At 40.1% G+C, this 20,175-nt stretch overlaps 1 protein-coding gene and 1 long non-coding RNA gene across 3 annotated transcripts in view; one reads left to right on the top strand and one right to left on the bottom strand.

Moving 5' to 3' along the window:
• The window catches only part of ACAD11 (acyl-CoA dehydrogenase family member 11), a 66,258-nt gene extending 60,776 nt beyond the window's left edge, over positions 1-5,482 (top strand). The window contains exons 18-20 of the mRNA XM_039837147.1: positions 2,558-2,674; positions 3,522-3,631; positions 4,579-5,482. Of these exons, the coding sequence (XP_039693081.1) occupies positions 2,558-2,674; positions 3,522-3,631; positions 4,579-4,711 (360 nt within the window). The 3' untranslated portion in view covers positions 4,712-5,482. The remainder of the gene's footprint in view (positions 1-2,557; positions 2,675-3,521; positions 3,632-4,578) is intronic.
• On the bottom strand, positions 1,465-19,516 carry LOC120582087 (uncharacterized). Of its 2 annotated transcripts, XR_005647453.1 has the most exons (4): positions 13,854-19,516; positions 10,731-10,835; positions 6,652-6,813; positions 1,465-1,718 (listed from the first exon to the last, which is right to left on the bottom strand). It is a non-coding gene; the product is annotated as an uncharacterized LOC120582087 (long non-coding RNA). The 2 variants fall into 2 exon arrangements; XR_005647452.1 differs by lacking the exon at positions 1,465-1,718 and having other exon boundaries at positions 5,560-6,813; positions 13,854-19,508.
• Between the last annotated feature and the right edge of the window lie 659 nt (positions 19,517-20,175).

Here is a 20,175-nt window from a genome sequence, read left to right as displayed (position 1 = left end):
TTGTTTTGGTGTTAAGTTGTATGAGTTCTTTATATATATTGGTCATTAACCCCTGCATCACTGGTGAATATCTCCTCCTATTCAGTAGGTTGTCTTTTCATTTTGTTGATGGTTTCCTTTGCTGTGCAAAACCTTTTTATTGATATACTCCCATTTGTTTAGTTTTTCTTTTGTTTCCCTTGCCCAAGGAGACATATCCAAATATATATATATATATTACTATATTACTATATTACTAATATATATATATATATTACTAAGAGTGATGTCAAAGAGTTTATTGCCTATGTTTCCTTCAAGGAGTTTTACGGTTTCAGGTTTTACATTTAAGTCTTTAAAGTCTTTAAACAATTTTAAATTTGTTCTTGTATGAAGTATAGGAAAGTGGTCTAGTTTCATTTTTTTTGTATGTATCTGTTCAGTTTTCTCAATACCATTTATGGAAGAGACTGTCTTTACCCCATTTATACTCTTGCCTCTTTTGTCTTAGAGTAATTGACCGTATAGGCATGGGTTTATTTCTGGGCTCTCTATTCTGTTCCATTGATCTCTGTGTCTATTTTTATGCCAGTACCATGCTGTTTTGATTACAATAGCCTTGTTGTATAGCCTGATACCTCCAACTTTGTTGTTCTTTCTTAAGATTGCTTTGGCTATATGGGATCTTTTGTGGTTCATATAAATTTTAGAATTATTTGTTCTAGTTCTGTGGAAAATGCCATTGGTAATTTGATAGGGATTGTACTGAATCTGTAGATTCTTTGGGTAGTATGGACATTTTAACAATGTTGATTCTTCCTATCCATGAGCACAGTATAGCCTTCCATTTTTTTGATTTCTTTCTTCATTGTCTTATAGTTTTCCAGATCTTTTACCTCGTGGGTTAAATTTATTCCTGTGTGTTTTATTCTTTTTGATGAAATTGTAAGTGGGATTGTTTTCTTAATTTCTCTTAAGGATAGTTTCTTATCGGTGTACAAAAATACAACCTATTTCTGAATGCTAATTTTGTATCCTGCTACTTTACTGCATTCATTTATTAGTTCTAATAGTTTTTTGGTACAGTCTTTAGGGTACTCAATATATTGTATCATGTAATCTGCAACTACTGACAGTTTTACTTCTTCCTTTCCAAGTTGGATGCCTTTTAGTTGTTTTTCTTGTTTGAATGCTGTGGGTAGGATTTCCAATACTATATTTAATAAAAGTGGTTAAAGTGGACATCTTTATCTTGTTCACGATGTTAAGAAAAAGCTTTCAGCTTTTCACCATTGTGTATGATATTATCTGCGGATGTGCCATATATGGCCTTTGTTATGTTAAGGTATGTTCCCTCTATCCCCACTTTGCTGAGAGTTTTAATCATAAATGGTTGTTGGATTTTGTCAAATGCTTTTCCTGCATTTCTTGACATGATCATATGATTTTTATCCTTCATTTTGTTTATGTGGTGTATCACATTAATTGATTTGTAGATATTGAACCAATTTTGCATCTCAGGAAAAAAAATGCCACTTGATCATGGTGTATTGCAGAATTTGGTTTGCTAATATTTTGTTGAGGAGTTTTACATCTATATTCACCAGAGATATTAGGATGTATAAATCTATTTTAGCTGGCTTTCTGAGACACCATTCTGTTCTAAGATGGGGTTACACTACCTCATTGCTGCCAGGCAGAGGAAGAAGTCCAAGTTCCTATTCAACTTCCACTGATACCTGAAAAGAAGAGTGCATTCTTATTGCCTGGTGGGATGGAAATCCAGGATCCCCATATGGTCTCTACTGACACCATAGGGAGAATGTAGCTTATTGCTGGACTAGCTCTTCACTTGGCATTCTCTGATCCCACTCTGGCAGGGGCGTTGAGGTACCTCATTACAGCACTGATGAGGGTAGAAATCTATGCTGGCATGAATAGGAAAAGGGCCAAAGTTTTTCTATGATGTTGGCTTGGGTAGGGTCATTATTCTATAGAAGCTTTCTGTCTTGCTAGGCTGCCCCTACACAATCCATTAGCTAAAGAGAGCAGGCTTTTGTCGGGGCTAATTTTTTGTTTGATTGTTGTCTGTGCTCATTGGCATTTCTAGGTTGCTGGCATCTTCAGCTTTAAGTCTGGGATATATGAGGCAAAAAGAAAACCCAGGGAAGTCACCACCAAATTGTTCTTTTAGTCTGCAAATCCCTAGCAGGTCTGCATTCTCTGCACCTTTCAGAGTCTTCTTAGGTTTGTGTAATAAATAATATCCAGGTTTTTAGTTGTACTTAGCAAGAGGAATAGGGGAAAGTGCATCTCTTCCACTTTCCTGGAAGTCATTCAAAGTACCATTATCTTAATCTGTGCAGGTACTCTATAAATCACACGCGGAGCTCTGGGAGACGCCGGGTGAGAGGATGGGCCTGGAGCTGAGGCTGGAGTGGCATCTCCTCACTTCGGATCTGAGCCTTGGGACCCACGCACGCAGACATGTGTAGTTTTCACTAAACTACAAAGCTGTGTTACATGACCCGGGACACCAGCTTATCCCTTCCTCTTTGCTGTTTCTGTTACTCTGCAGGAGGTTGTGGCTCACTGGATTGCTGAAAGCCGCATTGCCATTGAAGAGATCCGCTTGTTGACCTTGAAAGCTGCCCACAGCATTGACACTCTGGGCGTTGCTGGCGCTAGGAAGGAGGTGAGGCCCCTTGGACCACTGCCTGCGAAGCCTTCTCCAGTTTCTCTACTCACTGGGTATTTCAGGTCTCGTGGTGCCTTCCTAGCACTCAGAATTTGGGAAGCTTCTATGTGATTTTGGTTTAAAGCTTATAAATGTATAGCACTTGCTAGTTTTCCTTTCACTGAGCTGCTTTGCGAATGATTTTCAGGATGCCAAATATCTTCATTTTTGAGATACAGCAAGTGAGATTAGGGAAATCCTAGACTTTATACAAACCTGGTATTGTACTCAGTGTGTCACTTTCTGCTAGCCTTGTGACATTGGGCCAAGTAACCTTTCTGCCTAGGGTTCTAGTGGAGTGACCAAGATAATATAGAATGCACAGCACTGTGCTGACACATAGCAAATGTATCATAAAAGGTACCTCTTGCCCCTTGCCATTTTATGTTTCTGGCTTATATGGAATAAGAACATGATCATTTAATTCTAAAAGCTATTAAAATTGCTTAGAGAAAACTGATCAGTGAAGACTCTTGAACTCTTTTTATGACCCCCTAAGATGATGAATGTAATTTATCAGCTGCCTGAAATTCTTTTGGAAATAGGAAAATTATAAATAAATTAATAGAATGTGATTTGGAAGAGATATCTCTTTCCAGAAGGTCCATATTAACTGAAATATGGCAATTAGCTGCATTACAGCGGATGTCTTTGTTGGCTTTCATCAGAGATCCTGTTTTTGTGGTGAACGCATGTGGGAAAGTTCCCTTGTTTCATTTCACAAAGAAAATACAGATTATATCAAATTCTGCCACATTGTGTATTATTGAAGAAAGGAACATTCTTTTGGTACCTTCCTTTGTAGATCGCAATGATTAAAGTGGCTACTCCCCGGGCCGTCTGCAGAATTACTGACCAGGCCATCCAGGTGTGTGGAGGCGCAGGTGTTTCCCAGGATTACCCTCTGGCTCACGTGTGAGTAGCTGCCATGTAATAACTATCTAAATGTGATAGGCTTGGAGTTAAAAATCTACAGATGCCTTGACACTAAGAAGAAAATAAAGATACCAACTTACATTAAAGTATAAATTGAAGGCCAAATAAAGGTCTAGTTATATGCAGATTTTCAGCTGCATGGAATATCGGTGCCCTAATCCCCATGTTGTTCAAGGGTCAACTGTAGTATAGGTACTTTAGTATAGAGCCCAGTACCAATAGATAGTTGCTCTTATGATTACAATTACCATTTCATTCAATTATGTTAACTTTTACACTGGGTTCCCGGGTAGAAGAAATAACATGGGGAACCAGGAAGAAGAGGAGACAGAGATGGCCACAAGGAACCCAGAGCCAGGGTTAGGTATGTACTTAGGATGATCTCAGCCCATTTTGCAGCAGTGCATGTCAATGACCATCTCATGTCTGGATTCTGGTTGCTAGGAGTCAAGAAGGAAAACTGTCCATGCCCATTACCTCACAGTCACAATGCCACCGTCTCTATCACACTGGAGGTGATGGAGGTGGGCCCCATCAATCTTTCACCTGAAGAAAGAACTAAATATATAGTACTATATAATTATAGTATATAAGTATTATATATTTATACTTCACTGCTTGTGGCTTACCTAAGAGATCTCTTAGCTCTAGCAACTCCTAGTAACCTATAGCAAATCAAGACTGAGATTAAGCCCACTGCACGGTGCCCTTTAAGAGTCCACTTTCCAAGGTGAGAATTTTTTAAATGGCATTTCAGTTGTCCTTGGGCTTTTTCCTTGATTTGCTCTGTGCTCTCTTTTTCTTATCACTGCCTTGGCGAGATTTCAAAAATTAATAGTTTTGGCTTAGAATCAGAATGACTGACGTTAACGTATCATGTTTCTCTCTGATAACTCCTGCCATCCGTGTTCTTTCTGTTTTTCTAGGTATGCCCTAATGCGAGCTTTGCGCATAGCAGATGGGCCTGACGAAGTCCACCTCTCAACAATCGTAAAGCTGGAGCTTGCAGACCAAGCCAGAAGCTTGAGGGCCACACGTCTGACACAGTCTCACCTTTAGACAGACTTCATGAGCATTGGAGTCTCATTCTATTTTTGCAGCAATTTGAGCATCTATTTTGATCAGTGGGTTTTATAATTTCAAGGGTCACACGGGTTTAAGTTAAATACATTCCATAGCTGTTGTCTATGGAATATATTAGATATTCAGTCTAATATCTAAGTATTTATGATTTTTTAAACACTAAACTAGTAAAGATAATAAATTGGAGAGCTAAAGCATAGTCATAAAAATATTTTCACTTTTTAATTCTCATGAATTGTTCCATTTAAATAAATACTCAAGGAATATTTAATCATTACTTTGTAAAAAAAATAGAGTGGGATCTCCTTTTTAACATTGATTTTAGGGGTTGGTTTAACACGTTGCAGTTATGTTTTCATTGGAGGAAGATGCATGACTGGGTCATTTTAGAATTCAAATATTAAGTGTCTTCATAATTCAACAGCATTTATACAAAAATCTGAATGCAGTTTAAAGTTTACTAGAAAATATGGCATATTATGAGAAAATGTAATTAAGAAAAAGTTTAATAATCTATATGTTCATGAGACAGTGGATAGTTTAAGATACAAGAAAGTTATTTAATTTTGAAAAGAGATTGATATTCTCAACTCAATCACTGGAAAACTTTTAAGTATGCTTGGCATAACTTGGGTATGTGAATTGACTTTCAAATGTAAATTTTATGAAATTTAAATACAGAGCAAGTATTCTGAATGAAAATTTAAGCATCTCAATTAAGAAATAAAGTATAAAATACACACCAAATTTTGAAGACTTAGTTATGAAAAGAATATTTTTATTAATATTTACTTTATTAATACTTTTAAAATATTGATTACATGTTGAAATAAAATTTGGATATTTTGAATTAAATGAAATATATAATTAATTTTACTTATTTCTTGTTACCTTTTTAGTGTGGATGCCATTGGAATAATAACTGGTAAATTTAAATTTTCAAATAAGAGTATTTTTATTTCTAAAAACGATAAAAAACGTTTTATTAGAAACCATACATATCATATAAATTTATTAAGGTCATGAGATTATTTCAACCATTATTTAAATGTCGTCTTGGAATGGGGATGGGGAGCAGACATTTGACAAAGACCTGGGTTCTGATTCCTTGTATGTCATTTGGCCCAGTTAAACATTTGCCTTTGAGCCCTTAACCTCTCTGCACCTCATTTTTCTTTCTAAACATTGGGATTAACTTTTAAACCTAGAGAACCCTTACCTACTGAGGGTTGGTTGTGACACTCACTGGAGCCACATAGAAGCACCTTGATTTTTGTGAACCACAATATTGTACTTTATAAGGTATTCTTATTTAAAGTGAACAAAATCTTATAACCCAACCAATTTAACCCTATTACTAGTTTTAAAAGTTGTGACTTAGAAGAAATCAGGTTGTTTCTGGACAATTAGAATTAAAGGTTATATCTGATACTTATTTTTGTGATAATTATTCTGCCTTTGAGGAAAACTGGCTAAAACTGGTGGTTGTTTCAATTCATCTATTTTTATCTGTGTCTGTCATATACACAGCCATCCCTAAGGCAAGTCACTCCATGTGGTCCATTTCTACTTCTCTCCTCCGCCCTTAATTTATTCAGATAAAATGGGTTGATGGCTAATACCACCCAGGTGAAGAGCCATAGTAAGGGTTGTTTTGAAAGGGAAAATTCTAATCTCCAAAGGATAAAATAAGATTGAGAGCCTTAGGCTCCGTCACATGAACGACTGGACTGACTGTAGGCCACTCGCAGCCATCTCTGGGATCTCCTCAGGCTGTCAGCAGACGTCGCTTACGCGGCAGCCCACCAGGGACAGTCAGTCAGGTTCGCCATGCTTTCGAAACCACATGGTTTTAAAATAAGAAGTTGCCCTTTATAATACCTACATGGCGGGAAGGAAGGAAGGCGAGAACTCACCAGTGAGGGCTTTTTCCACCAAGAACTCTCCAAGATGTACGTGTGGTCAGCAGCAGGGAGAGCTGTCCAACAGGAAGTTACCAAGTGCTTCCGCACAAAGCAGTCATGGAAGGCGTGGCACTGCTTTTCCAGGGGGTTCTCTTTGGTAGTGGACATTTTAACCTTTGAGAATACATAATAGAAAAGTCAACTGATCATGGAGGAACCGATTTCCTCATCAACCTGTGGTTCTTTACAAAGGCTTCCCCGAGATCTACATCACCCAGCTCTTCCCACAACTACGGCCTACTTAGACCTCTTGGCCTGCTCACGTTCCGTCCACGAGAACTGAAGTGGGTGAAAGCAGCAAAGTCCAAGAGCAGCATTAGGTACTTTCATAGGTTACGTTAGGCTTGCGAATAACACTTTTCTCACTCTTTAAGCTACAACAGTCTGAGAAGTTCAGAAGGTAGATACTTCTTATCCAGGCTTCTGAAGGGATTCAAATTAATGAAGATCCTAAATAAAGGATGTTATAGATGTTCTATTTAAGAAAATGTTTTCTGTGAACAAATGCTCTTTCAATAGAGCCAGGTAGCCTTGGCCAGGCTTCGCTTTTTCACTGGCACTTCGTAATCCCTCCCCAAAGAAGTAAAAGGGGTGCAAACCAATCAGTGGACCTACTGTTAGCCCATGGGACAGCGTTTGTCTGTGGCATGTATTTCTTCATTTCTTTTGCCTGGATTACTGTTGCAGTCTCCTCACTGGGTTTCTAGTCTTTCCTCACAGCAGCCAGCATGACCCTTTCAAAGTGTTGCAGTGGTTTCCGTCTCATAATAAAATCCACAGTCCTTGCCTTGACTGACAGAGTTTGCCATCTGAGCGTGTCCCTGACACTTCTCTGAGCTCATCCCCCTGGCTCACTCCCTCCATCATGGCTTCCTGGCTCCCGTTCCAACAGTCAATCATACTCAGGTTTGGTTCTCACTGGTTTTGCTACCTGAAAAGATCTACCCTAAGATTTCCAGAAGCCTACTCAAAGGTCACCTTATCAAAGTGTCCTTTCTTGACCACTTGTTCTAAACTAGCACCACATGCTTCATCATTCTCCACCTCTTTACCTGCCATTCTTTTTTTTTTCATAGCAGTTACCATTTGACATATGCCTTATCTACTTATTTATGGTCTGTCTTCTCACTAGAGTGTAAGCCCCACTTTTCCCTTCTACAGTCACTTATTTCACTTTTTTTGTGTGTAGTGAGGGTCTCCTCAGTCCCTGGAGCATGTCTGAGCTCTAGTATGCACTCAATAGAAGTACGAATGAATGAATGAATGATGATCATGGATGGTCTCCTGATCCCTGATTTGCATTTGGTGAGATGACAAAGCATTTATTTATAGGTCTACGAAGAGAACAGAGCAGAAAGCCTGAGACCCAGCCGCTGAAGAGATGGGACCGTAGACCTAGAATGGGGTACAAATAGCTGGAGAAAACTGGGGCTCAGACAGGACATCAGTGCCCCAGCAGCAAGGGGTGCACAGCAGTTTGAACAAATCAGTTGATGAGATAGTTTGAGTATTTAACAATCCAGGAGAATGCATATTTACTTTTGTAAATTTTTCTGATGTCTAATCCAATCTAATCAGTCAGAGTGCTATAATGGGCTCTAGGTACAAAGAGAAGTCAGATGCCTAAGAAAAATAAAACCACTCTTGGTGATTGTTGGAATTTTCCAATTTTCCAAATAAACAGGATTCTGGGAAGTGTCCTCACTTAACTCAAGGCAGACAAAGAACACTTAGGGTTTATGATCGTGCCACAATATTTTTATTTCCCTTTTTTTTTTTCAGTATCTCTTTCTCATTGGGGTGACTGAGTTTATCCTGAAAATCCTTGTACATCCTAGTGTCAGAGTGTGGTTGCTATAAGCTCTGTGAAAAAAGATCTTTCCTCTGCTTCATCTTCACCCAAAAATATGTGAACAAACAAAGGGTGATTATCTGGAGTGGTCCCTCTCTCAGGACACCCTAAGTAAGTATTGGTCAAATGGAGAACGGCTGTGGACAGGGTCTCCAGAAGGCCTTCACCAGCACTCCTGAGCCTGTTGGGTTGATGGCTAATACCACCCAGGTGAAGAGCCATGTTTCACTTTTTAAATGGGTGACTGCAGATGCCTCCTCTCCCCAGCACCTTACCTCTCTGCCTGCAATTTCCACCATTCTTTTTCCTTACTCCATACCAGCCACGTTGGCCTTCTGCTGTTCCTCTAATACCAGATTTTTTTTTTTTAAGTTAGAAACCATATTTATTGTTTCCTATTAAAACAAGGCATTCTTATGGGGAAAAAAAAGTGCCAGAAAAAGGCTTCCTGGATTTTCTCACGGAGTCTATCGATTCAAACCTTTCCTCACTGTGAAGATGGGAGAGCCCTCCCCCTCGTCCTGGAAAATTAGGCTACTCTAGTTTGACTTTTGGTTATTTGCATGAATAAAAAAAAAATCAAAACCCAATTGTTAACGGGCTGTCCTTAGGCACATATGCCCAGTCCACTTGGACAGACAGAGTGGGCCTTAGATCCACATCCTCATGTGTATTCAGGATTAAAAGTACCCTGGAAATCAGGTGGGCGTTCCTAACTAGGGAACCGAGGAAGTCCCCAGCTCTTGGTCAGCTGGTTCAAATGACACAGAGCCTCCAGTGAGAGGTTGATTCCCTTTCCAGCAAGGATCATTTGGGGTCCAGTAGGATAGCCTTCCAGCCATGGTGGCATCTGGTCTCCTGAGATCTCTCAAACTGACAAGAGTGGATTCACGTTTCAAAATGGCACACCAAAGCATACACGGTAGAGCGTGTCATTACGACAACAGACTCACCAAGTCCACGAGCAGAGCGGACCTCAACATCCTCCTCCCCGTGGTCCTGCCCCCTGCTCCTCAGTGGCCACTCCCAGCATCCAGAAGCTTTGAGTAGCCCTCGGCCTCAGAAGTTAGAGGTGGCCTAATTAAGCAACTTCACGGCAACTCTGAGGCCAAAGTCCTACCTCAGGGTCTTTACACTTGCTTTTCTGTTTGCTAGAAAACTCCCCTCCCCCCACTTCACATTCTCAAGGCTTGCTCCTTTCCTGCAAATATAACATTCTAAGGGTTCCTTCTGTGATCGCCCCAACTAAATTTCTATGCCTTTTCAACACACGCATACAAACGTTCCTTATCCCCTTCCCTGGTTTGGTTTTCTTCTTAGAACTTTCAGCAGGTAACATACTCTATATTCTCTTTCATTTGGCTTATTATCCCCTCTCCCCCACTAAAAAGTATACTTTAGCAGAGAGGTGTTTTTGTCTATTTTGCTCACTGCTATATCCTTAGTGTCTAGTACAATACCTAGAGTGTAAATAATTGGTGCTCAATAAATATTTGTTGAGTGCATGAATGGAATTCCTCCAGCTGAAGGGCAGAGATCCCAGGAAGTTTGCTTAACATCTGTATCAGAAATATGGCAGCATAGGCTCATGTTTACTCACTAGTCATGCAGATGCTTACAAGTAGGCCTAAAGCCATACTTCACAACCCTGGCTGAGCATCACACTCTTCAAGGAGCTTGATACAGACTCAGCTGTTTCTGCCAGTGCCCCAGTCCCAGCCCTGATGTGATTTTGACGGTAACAAGATATACCAGGGATTCTAATGAAATAAAGGGTCGAGGGTAGAGACTCACTTCCTGGCAAATCATGATGAGGTCTGTTAGGATGTTTGATTGCAAACACCAGGAAGAGACAGGCTAATGTGAGCAAAAAGGAATCTGTTAGGTAGAATTAGAAGACTAAGGCAGTGGTCCCCAACCATTTTGGCATCAGGGACCGGAGCTCCTATGAGAATCTAATGCCTGATGATCTGAGGTGGAGCTGAGGCGGTGATGCTAACGCTGGAGAGCTTTGCTAGCTCGCTCACCTGCCGCTCACTTCCTACTGTGTGGCCTGGTTCCTAACAGGCAATGGACCAGTACCGGTCTACAGCTCGGGGGTTGAGGACCCCTAGACTAAGGAAGTCTGGAATATCTCACCAAGACACAGGTAGAGAGAGTGACTCCTGCAGTTGCTTACCTCCCTTTGACCTGCCCACCAGTTCTCTGTCCTTGCCTTGCTTGCCCAGGCTCTCAGGAGAATTTGGTTGGCCAAACTCAGATTATAGATCCACCCCAGCCTGTCCTGGAACAGGAAGAGCGAAGAGAAATATAAGCAAGCCACATGAGTGATTTTATAATTTCTAGTGTCACATTAAAAAAAAGTAAAAAGCAACATGTGGAGTTAATTTTAACAATGTATTTTATTTAACCTAATATATCCAAATATTATCATTTCAACATGTACCCAACATAAAAAAGTATCAATAAGATATTTTACAGGTTCTCTCCAAAATCCAGAGTATATTTTACATTTATAACGTGTCTTAATTTGGAAGCTGAATTTTCAATGGAAATACTTGAACTGTAAGAAGTTAATTGTATGTACATAAAATTTAGTTGAAAAAGTAGATTCACTTACTCAAATTGTTTCAAACATACTTAATTTTTCAAAAACTGAATTGAGCATCAGTTTTAAATTTAAATAAGTTAACTAAAGTTAAAGCAACCTAGGTGCCCATCCATAGAGTGGATAAAGATGTCATGGTACGTGTATGCAACGGAATATTACTCAGCTATTTAAAAAATGAAATCTTACCATTTGCAATGACATGGATGGACCTAAAGGGTGTTATGGCGGGTGAAATAAGTCAGAAAAAGATGAACGTATGATTTCACTTATATGCAGAGTCTCAGGAACAAAAGAAATGAGCAAACTAAATGAAAACAGACTCACAGAGAACAAACTGGTGATTGCTAGAGGGAGGGAGGTTGGGGGACGTGGTAAAAAAGGTGAAGATGAAGAAGTACAAATTAGAAATTACGAAACAGTCACGGGGATACAGAGTACAGCATAGGGCATACGGTCAATATGATTGTAATGGTTGTGATGCCAGATGGGTGCTAGATCACTTCATGGATTGTATAAATGTCTAACTTTTTAAAATTTAAAATAAAATATAGATAAACAAATATTCTGTTCCTAGATACATTTTAAGTTCTCGATAGTTACATGTGGCCAGTGGCTACTATATCAGATGGCACAGCTCTGTCCCTTTAGCTTCAACAGTTTGAGAGGTCACCAGGATTCCTTCCCACCAAAATCACATTCAATGGGGAAAGGACTTGAGCATTATTAGAAATGGAGAATGGGTGCTGAGCAGTCAAAACAACTGTCTACTATGGTGTCTAAAGGAAGATAGTGATTTTATATCTTCCATGTTTTTGTCTAGTGAAGGAAAAAAGTTAAGTTCGGTGTATTTTCTGTATTTGAGGAAAAAAAAAAACCCACTCAGCACGACAAGGAACTGCTAAGCATTTCTAGTTTACCAAAGATCCTGTGGTATAACCAATTCCTAAAAAATTATTTGTGGGATAACCGGTGTTTGCTCGGGGCGGTTAGGGTTTCCAAGTGGAAACAAAGGTTGGCTCCAATATGTTGGTTAGAAGGATATAAACTCAGCCTCTTAAGGTTACACAACTGATCTGTGAGCCAGAGTCCTTCCAGCTTGGTGGGAATTAATAATGATCTTGTCATAGAGAATGGAGACATTTTTTACAAAATTCAAAACTACGATCATCAGTTATTCTTTCCCAACCCATCTTCTGCAAAATTGTTTATGATGAAATTTTTGGCTTTGGAGGAAATGGCCCATGAATGGCTTGCTTGCTGCATTTCATTCCATTTAGTCCATTAGAACTCCTATGTTTGTCTCCAAGATGCTAAATGAACTTTTCACTATACGGGACTAAGCCCTGAATCAGGCCGGAGGGATGGCCTTCTCGGAGGCAGATGCTCCACACCTAGGAGAATAAGCACTCCTTCTCTGGAGAGCTGAGAAGCCAATGTGACTCCCTTCACTGCCTGCTCTCATGGGTGATCATGGCTGCTGCTTTGCAGGCCAGATCAATATAGGCCTGTTGAACTTGGCTGCCTACCTTCCTTCTTTGGTTGAAGTTAGTTTTAAATTCTAAGCCCAGTTGAAACCCTTTTGCAAGAAAGAAGTCTCCTTCTAACTCTTCCAGACACCAGACTAAAATCCGAAGGGGTAAAAATTTGACAGGAAAACCATTCCATGCTGTGTTCCTCACATACTAGGTTAATGATTTTCTTTGTTCTATTTTTAACTTTTTTTTTTTTTTTGGAAGCTGTAGTCGCTTTACATTTTACATTTCACAGAATGAGCGAGAAGTTTTTAATGTTATTGTTAGTTTTATTTCGTTCCTAGTTATATTCTATCTTTTATTTGGCTCTTATCTTATTTTTATTGCTTGAAGCAACACTAGACCAACTGGAATTAAAGAACACCAGATTAATTTTACAGTTGAGACAAAGGACCCCTGCAATCCTGGGCATTTCAGCCAGCCTTACTGATGCAGGGCGGGGCGAATCCCTCAGCTGGGGGCACTCCAGCCCTGGCCGAGAGAGAGCTCTTTGCTGAGCACAAGAAAGAATTCAAACTGCCCACCAAAGTTAGAGTCAAGAGGAAAGTTTATTAGAGAAGGGGAAAAGCAAAGACAAGAGAAAGCAAAGACGAAAAGCCAAGGCAAGACAAAAAGCCCAAAGTGTTGGGGAATCCAGCTGATATATCATTCTTAGTTCCTTTGATATGGGCAAACAGTGAGAAAGGATGAGAGTATGTAGCATGAAAAGGTAAGAATATGTAGTGTGAAAGGCCTGCTGGCAGTTCCCACCTTGATCTATAGCTTCCCCACGGTTTTAGCCATAGAGAATGAATGATTTTATTTTGTGTAATGTGCTCTGTTTTTCCTGTTTTCCCTTCAGGGTGTAGGGAAATGGTTCGTTAGCAATCCCAGCAGAAATCTTCCTTTGTTCTGCAGGTGTCCTTGTGATCTGGCTGCAGGGTTGATCGGCATATTGCAATCTCTGAATGTAGCTTGATTTAACTTTTTAATTCTCTTGCCTCCTCCCTACATTACTACTGAGAGCACGTAAGGGATGCACTTGTGCACAGGCCCGACTGTCCTTGCCCTCAGGAGGTATTTCATCCAGCCAACAACTCACTCGACCCCACCCATTTATACCAGATAGGGCAGAATTTTCATCAACCACACAACCTTGAGGAAATAAACTGCTACTTACACAGGTAAACAAAGGAAAATATTTTCAAAATTTCTCTCTTAGGATCCCATTTCCACTGTAAAAACTTCAGGAAAGTCTGCTCAATTAGTCTGTGGTGACTTCAACTGAAGAACCTGGAAGCTGGAAGGAAGCAAGATAATAGGTGGGATTTTCTTCCTCATTTGGGAATTCTAGTTCCAGCCCCAAACCTTAGTGAGTCAGACTCGGAGAAGCTGGCACTGTTAAAAATACTCAGAAGTCAGAAGAGACTGGCCTGCAGTGGGAATTTCTAATTTTGGAAACGCCCATAGGGCGCTGACTCAGGCATAGCCCATGGCTTTATTGATGTCAACTGGTACAAGTTGCTGTTTGCTGTTATCATCCATTTTATACCATGTGAGTTTGGGCTATTTCTTTAATCATGAAGAACTGATTTACTACAAGCCCAAATACTTCCTGAGTGCCTATTGTGTTCTAGGTATAATGCTAAATTCTAGGGGATTTAAAGATGAACAAGACAGATATGATCTCTGCTCTCACAAAACTTATGTCCTGTGGGGGAAATGGTCAATTAAACAGCATGCTCTCATTAAGAGCCCACAATATCAGGAGGGAGTCACAGAAGGCTCTCAGACCTGAAAATGAGAGGGACGAAGAAGAGAGAAAAATGTTCTGGATAGAACAATACGTGTAGAGGTTTGGGAGGAAAAAGGTTGGCAAGTTCTAAAAACGAAAAGTTCCCTATTTTTGGAATAATACAGAGATAGCAGGAGAGATGTCAGTGTAAGAAAGAGCCATGTCACGAAGGACCTCACAACCCAAGGTGAGGCACGGGACTTGGTCCTGAGAGCAGTGCAGAAGGGGTCGCGGAAGGGTGTTAAACGTGGGATTGAAAGGACCACATCTGGGTTTTAGAAATATTACTCCATGAAAAATGGACTGGATTCAGACTGCATTAGAAGAAGAAACACCAGTTGGGATCCTGTTGCACTGATCCAAGGAGGACACACTAGAAGCCTACACAATGGTGGAGACAGACCGGAGAGAGAGTGTAGAGATATTTAAGATACAGAAGAAACAAGACAAATAATTTAAAGCAGTATGGAGAGAGAGATGTTCATGGCTCCAGCATGGCAACTTGGCTACATTTGAAGGTTCGTTCCGTTTATTTAATGGATTTTATATTTATTTTTCACTTTAAATCTTTAATGTAGCTGGGGTATATGTACATATAAGAAAATGAGGGGAGGACCATTGTATAGATCCTTTCCTATATAAGGAGGGGTCTATATAATGGCTAGCCAGTTGCTTGCAGAATCTATTTTTTCTTTTACCCAAATACATACACGTGTTTAGTAGAAAGGCCACCTTCATCATATGCTATTTATCATATACTTGGGCTGATTTTTTATACTGTTTGGTTCTGTTGGCCTTTTGTTTACAGTGCCTATACGTTTTAATTTTCTGCAGCTTTTAAAAACACTTTAAAATCTGGCTCACATATTTTTATAGTATTCTCACAAATGAGCCATAAAATCATTTCATTGGAATTCTGATTGAGATTGCAGTGAATTTAAAGACACCTGACACCTCTACAATATCGAATCATCCTACTTAAGAATAAGATGTGTCTCTTCATTCAGAAATTCCTTCATGTCCTTCAGTAGAGGGCGTCTTCACAGAAATCTTGCACATTTCATGTTAAGGTTATTCCTAAATATTTTATCGAGTTTTGTTGTTGTTGCTGTGGATACTATTCTACTTCCCACATATTGTTTGCATGTACAAAAGCTGCTTTTTAAAAGTTTTGGCTTTATCGTCTTTTAATTTCCCCTTAATATGTACTGATTTTTTAAAAATTGGTTTTTATATTTTAGTATTTTTATTTTATTATTTTCTTCTCTCATCCTTGGTTTTTATTTTTAATCAAAGATGTTCATGTCAGAGTTCGACAGTGAAATCACTGTTCAAAATCGGTTATGAAAAACATCAGTGGTTCCTCTCCCCCACCCTTCCAATATGCTAATTTCCCATTCCTACGGGCAAACACTTGCAGTTTTAATAAGCATGGCTATCTACGTCTAAGTAATGCCAGTGCACTACTGCTCATCTCCCAGCTTTTATTTTTAAAAAATTTCAAAGCTTCAGGGAAGTTACGTGAAGAGTATGATGCACACCTGCATACCCTTATTTAGATTCACATTTGTTGCATGCGTTCTATTTAAGAGTTGCAGACATCATGCCATTTATCCACAATACAACGATCACGTCCGAGAAATCTGACCTTGGTAATGCTACTATTCATAAGTAGATATATTGTGTTACATTGCTTCTCATTGACTTTTTTGTTTTAGCCATTATTTACTGAGTCCTTAATTTAGAAGATTCAGCTGTCTTTCATCTTTCCCCCACCTCTCTTGCACACATCCTGTTTTTTCATGCTCCCAATATAATCACATTGGCATATAATTATGTAAGTAGCACTTAGAACTCTATGTCGTATGTCGTATGTACTGACGTATGACGTATGTACTGACGCATGTCGTATGTACTGACGATTTTGCTGTCTGACTCTTAAACCCTTCCCTCGGGTACATCAGTGTCCTTCCTGTCAGCAAATTTGAACAGATAGGTTGACTATCAATTTCATCTTCTTGAAGAATTTGCACCCACAGCCTCTGATCTGCTTCATTCTGGTTTGGTTGTGCTCTAAGTCAGCGGCAAACTGTCGTCTTAATGTAGGATCTCTTTTCGCCACTATTTGGAGAATCCCACCTTTCTTGCTTGCTTACCCTGCTTTAGTGGAGAACATTCTTCAGGAATTTCTTACAAAACATTCATGGGACATAAATCAGACCTTGTGTGTTTGAAAACGTCAATTTCGTCTCCTCACTCAATTGGTAGTTTGGCTGGATCTAGAATCCGGGGCTGGGAAACCATTTTTCCTTAGACTTTTGAAGGCATTACCCCCTTGTGTTCTACTTTTCAGTGCTGGGAAGTCCAGTGCTACTCTGATTCTTGTTCCTTCCTAAGAAATGTTCCCCCCTTCTCCTCCACAGCCTGGAAGCTTGTAGGAACTTCTTGTTTCCGTGTTGTAAAATTTCAGTGTTGTGCATTTGTAAGGATTTATTTTCATCCACTGGGCTGGGCATTTCAGTGGCATACTCTTCCTTTTTGGGAAGGTTTTTGAAATTTTCACTTTGTCCTCCACTTATTTAGTCAGCTTGGGCTGCTATAACAAAATTCCCTAAACTGGGTGGCTTAAACAACAGACATTAATTTTTCAAAGTTCTGGAAGCTGAAGTTGAAGATTGAGGCACCAGCAGATTCAGTCTCTGTCTAGGGCCCTGTTTCAGGTTTTTAAGTGCTGCTTTCTCACTGGACTCACACGTGGCAGAAGGAGCTTAAGAGAGCTCTCTGGGTCTCTGGGGCCACGTTTATATGAGCACTAGTCCCATTCATGAGGGCTCCACCCTCATGACTTAATCACCTCCAAAGGCCCCACTTCCTAATACTATCATCTGGGGGGGTTAGGATGTCAACATATGAATTGGGGGCGGGGGAGCACTCAAACACAAACATTCAGTCTGTGACGTCTTTTCAAAACTAGTATATTCCTGGATCTAGGCTTTCTGGATAACGGGCCTCCCGGACTGGGCCTCTCATTGACCTTTTATCTCTTGTTTTTCCATCTCTATCTTTTTACGCTGCTTCAGGAAATTTTTCTTTCATCTTTATCTCTCAATGTCTTCCATTGTTCTTCATTTTTTAAAAAAATTTATGACTTAGTTTTCATTCTCCGAAAAGATGTTTTTTAGAGTGCACCCTGTTGTTTTGTGGATGCAGTGTTTATCTCTGAGGGCGTCAGTGACAGCTTTCTTTTCCAATGTTTTCTTCTTCCTTCATCGTCTGTTTTCTCCAAATCGTCCCCTCCCTTCTTTCTATTTTGGCTTTTTTCAAGCCTCCCACTCTCCTGCCTGGGGATATACACTAGTTAGTTTTCAAGCTAACGTCTGACTTTAAGCTAAGCTGTTTCAGGAAAGTCTTGGTCACATGAAGGGTGTGGTATTTCATCCAGCTCTGGAGCAACTGATCACGTTTTCTGCTCTCAAGAGGCGCATGTACTCTTGCCAGCTCATATCTAAAGCCAGGAAATTTGCTCCATTTCCTCTCTTGGAATGCTAGGAAACCAGATAGATGTATACAAAGGGCTGTTTTGAACAGTCCTATAAATTATTAAACTGTGAGAATGGGGTTTGAGCTTAAGTTCTAGTTGAAGCAACTTGACTGAATTTATGTACAACTAAATATTTGTAGAATTACTTCCATATGGCCTTTCTTTTGAAGACAAATGACTCACTCCTTCTTTAATTCAAACCACATCTGCATAAACTTTTCCCTAAAATAAAGAGGTTGAGGGCATGGGCTTCCTCATTTCCTGTTCACAGACACTACTTGGCAGGGCCCAGGAAATGAGGCAAATGTTCCTTACAGACATTAGATTTTATGTACACTGTCATTAGAGAATAACTGAAAATTCTTTACACACAGTAACCACAGAACCTTGTGATATAAACCATATACCTTTTCAATGTTAAAAAATGTAACCATAAACATTAATTCGTGTTTATATATATAACTGAGACTTTCATGAACAGTTCTGGGGCTTTTCTCTTCTCTTACAAATTTATTTGCCTCAACTGGGGCTTTATAAAAATGATGAAAATGTACACATCTTTTTTTTAGTAAGCATGATGAAAAAACAAGCTTTTAAAACTGGCCACCCTACTTTCTGTATTCACCCTGCAGCCGACAGTAACCCAGCCCTGAATTCAGAAGTTAGTGGCTGGTCAATAATCCTGACGGGAAGTTCTTGGCTCTAAATGCTAAGTAACATATTAAACAACATATGTAGTAAAAACTGGCAATAGGAAAGCTTTGATGAATAGGTTCAGTTCCTGGATGTCTCTACTACAACGGAGGAGACGGTTTGTTTCACAACAAGCCCAATTATTTGTGGGAAACAATATCTTAATTCTTAGAAATGATCTAGCTCTGGGGTTTTAACTGGGGTTAGAGTGGGACTGAGTTCTCTAATATTTTTAACATATGAGCTTTTGTACCTTTTTATAGAGCGCTTACATTATCTCACCAGATTCTTAACAGTGAAATAGTTCCTGACCACCCTAACCCAGGCATTTTATGGAGGAAATCAATGCCAAGGTCAGAAATCTAAGTAGGGCAGATTCTGCCTGCCAAGACAGTGTGTCTTCCCGACTCCACCTCACTGTTTAGGAGGCTGGCACTGTATTAGGTGTTTACACCCATTATCTCTGATCTACAGACCACCATCATGAAAGAGGCATTAAACGTATTTAACGATAAGAGGTCACACATAGAGAGCCAGAACTGCAGCCTGGATGGCCCCAACTCCAGGGCCCACGCTGACTTTAAGACCAGCAGCTCCCTCTCTCTTGCTCCTGTTTAAACAAGACTGGGTGACACAAGACCATGAGTGAGACACAGAATTCGACTCAAAATCCACATAACCACTTGGGGTCGATATGAATGAGGATGGACTATTTAGCATCCATACCTAGGTCCTTGGACATTCAAGAACAGTTTGAGTATAACCTGGATACTCAAAATTTTACACATACTTTAGAAAGACCACCAAAATAAGGAACATACAGGAGCCGGAAGCCGGCCAGTTACTTATTTCTAACCCAGTGCCCATTCCAAGTTTTGGCACGTGCTATAGACCAGGCTTGGAGGTTTGCCTCCCTAGCTTCAGGACATACTACCAGTTGTTCCTGAAGGAGCTTGACCTGAATTTATACCAAACCCAATCAATAGTCAAATGGCTCTGGTTCCCATCAGCCCTTGTCCTGCTAATCTAAGAGCAAACTCTCCTCTCCCTTCTGCTACTGGTCCTCCAGGCAGCTCTAGCATATTAGTCGGCTCAGGCTGCCATTAACAAAATACCATAGACCAGGTGGCTTAAAACAATGGAAACTTATTTCTCACAGTTCTAGAAGCTGGGATGTCGGAGATCAAGGTTCTGGCAAGAGAGGTTTCATTCTGAGGCCGCTCTTCTTGGCTTGTAGGCAGCTGCCATCTTGTATGCACACAGAAGAGAGAGCCAGCTTTACCATCTCTTCTTATGAAGGCACTGATCCCATCATGAAGGCCCCACCCTGATGACCTCATCTAGCCCGAAGGCCAAAGGCCCCATCTCTAAGTACATTGGGTGTTAGGGCTTCGATATATGAACTAAAGGGAGGGGTGGAGAGAAGCACAAATATTCAGTCCATAATGACAAGCTTTTCTGAAGTCCTGCCCT

Source organism: Pteropus medius, unplaced genomic scaffold (assembly GCF_902729225.1).
Source record: "Pteropus medius unplaced genomic scaffold, Ma_sr-lr_union100, whole genome shotgun sequence".
Lineage (NCBI taxonomy): Eukaryota > Metazoa > Chordata > Mammalia > Chiroptera > Pteropodidae > Pteropus > Pteropus medius.
Note: the sequence above shows the minus strand (reverse complement) of the source record. Positions and strands in the feature narration are given on the sequence as shown.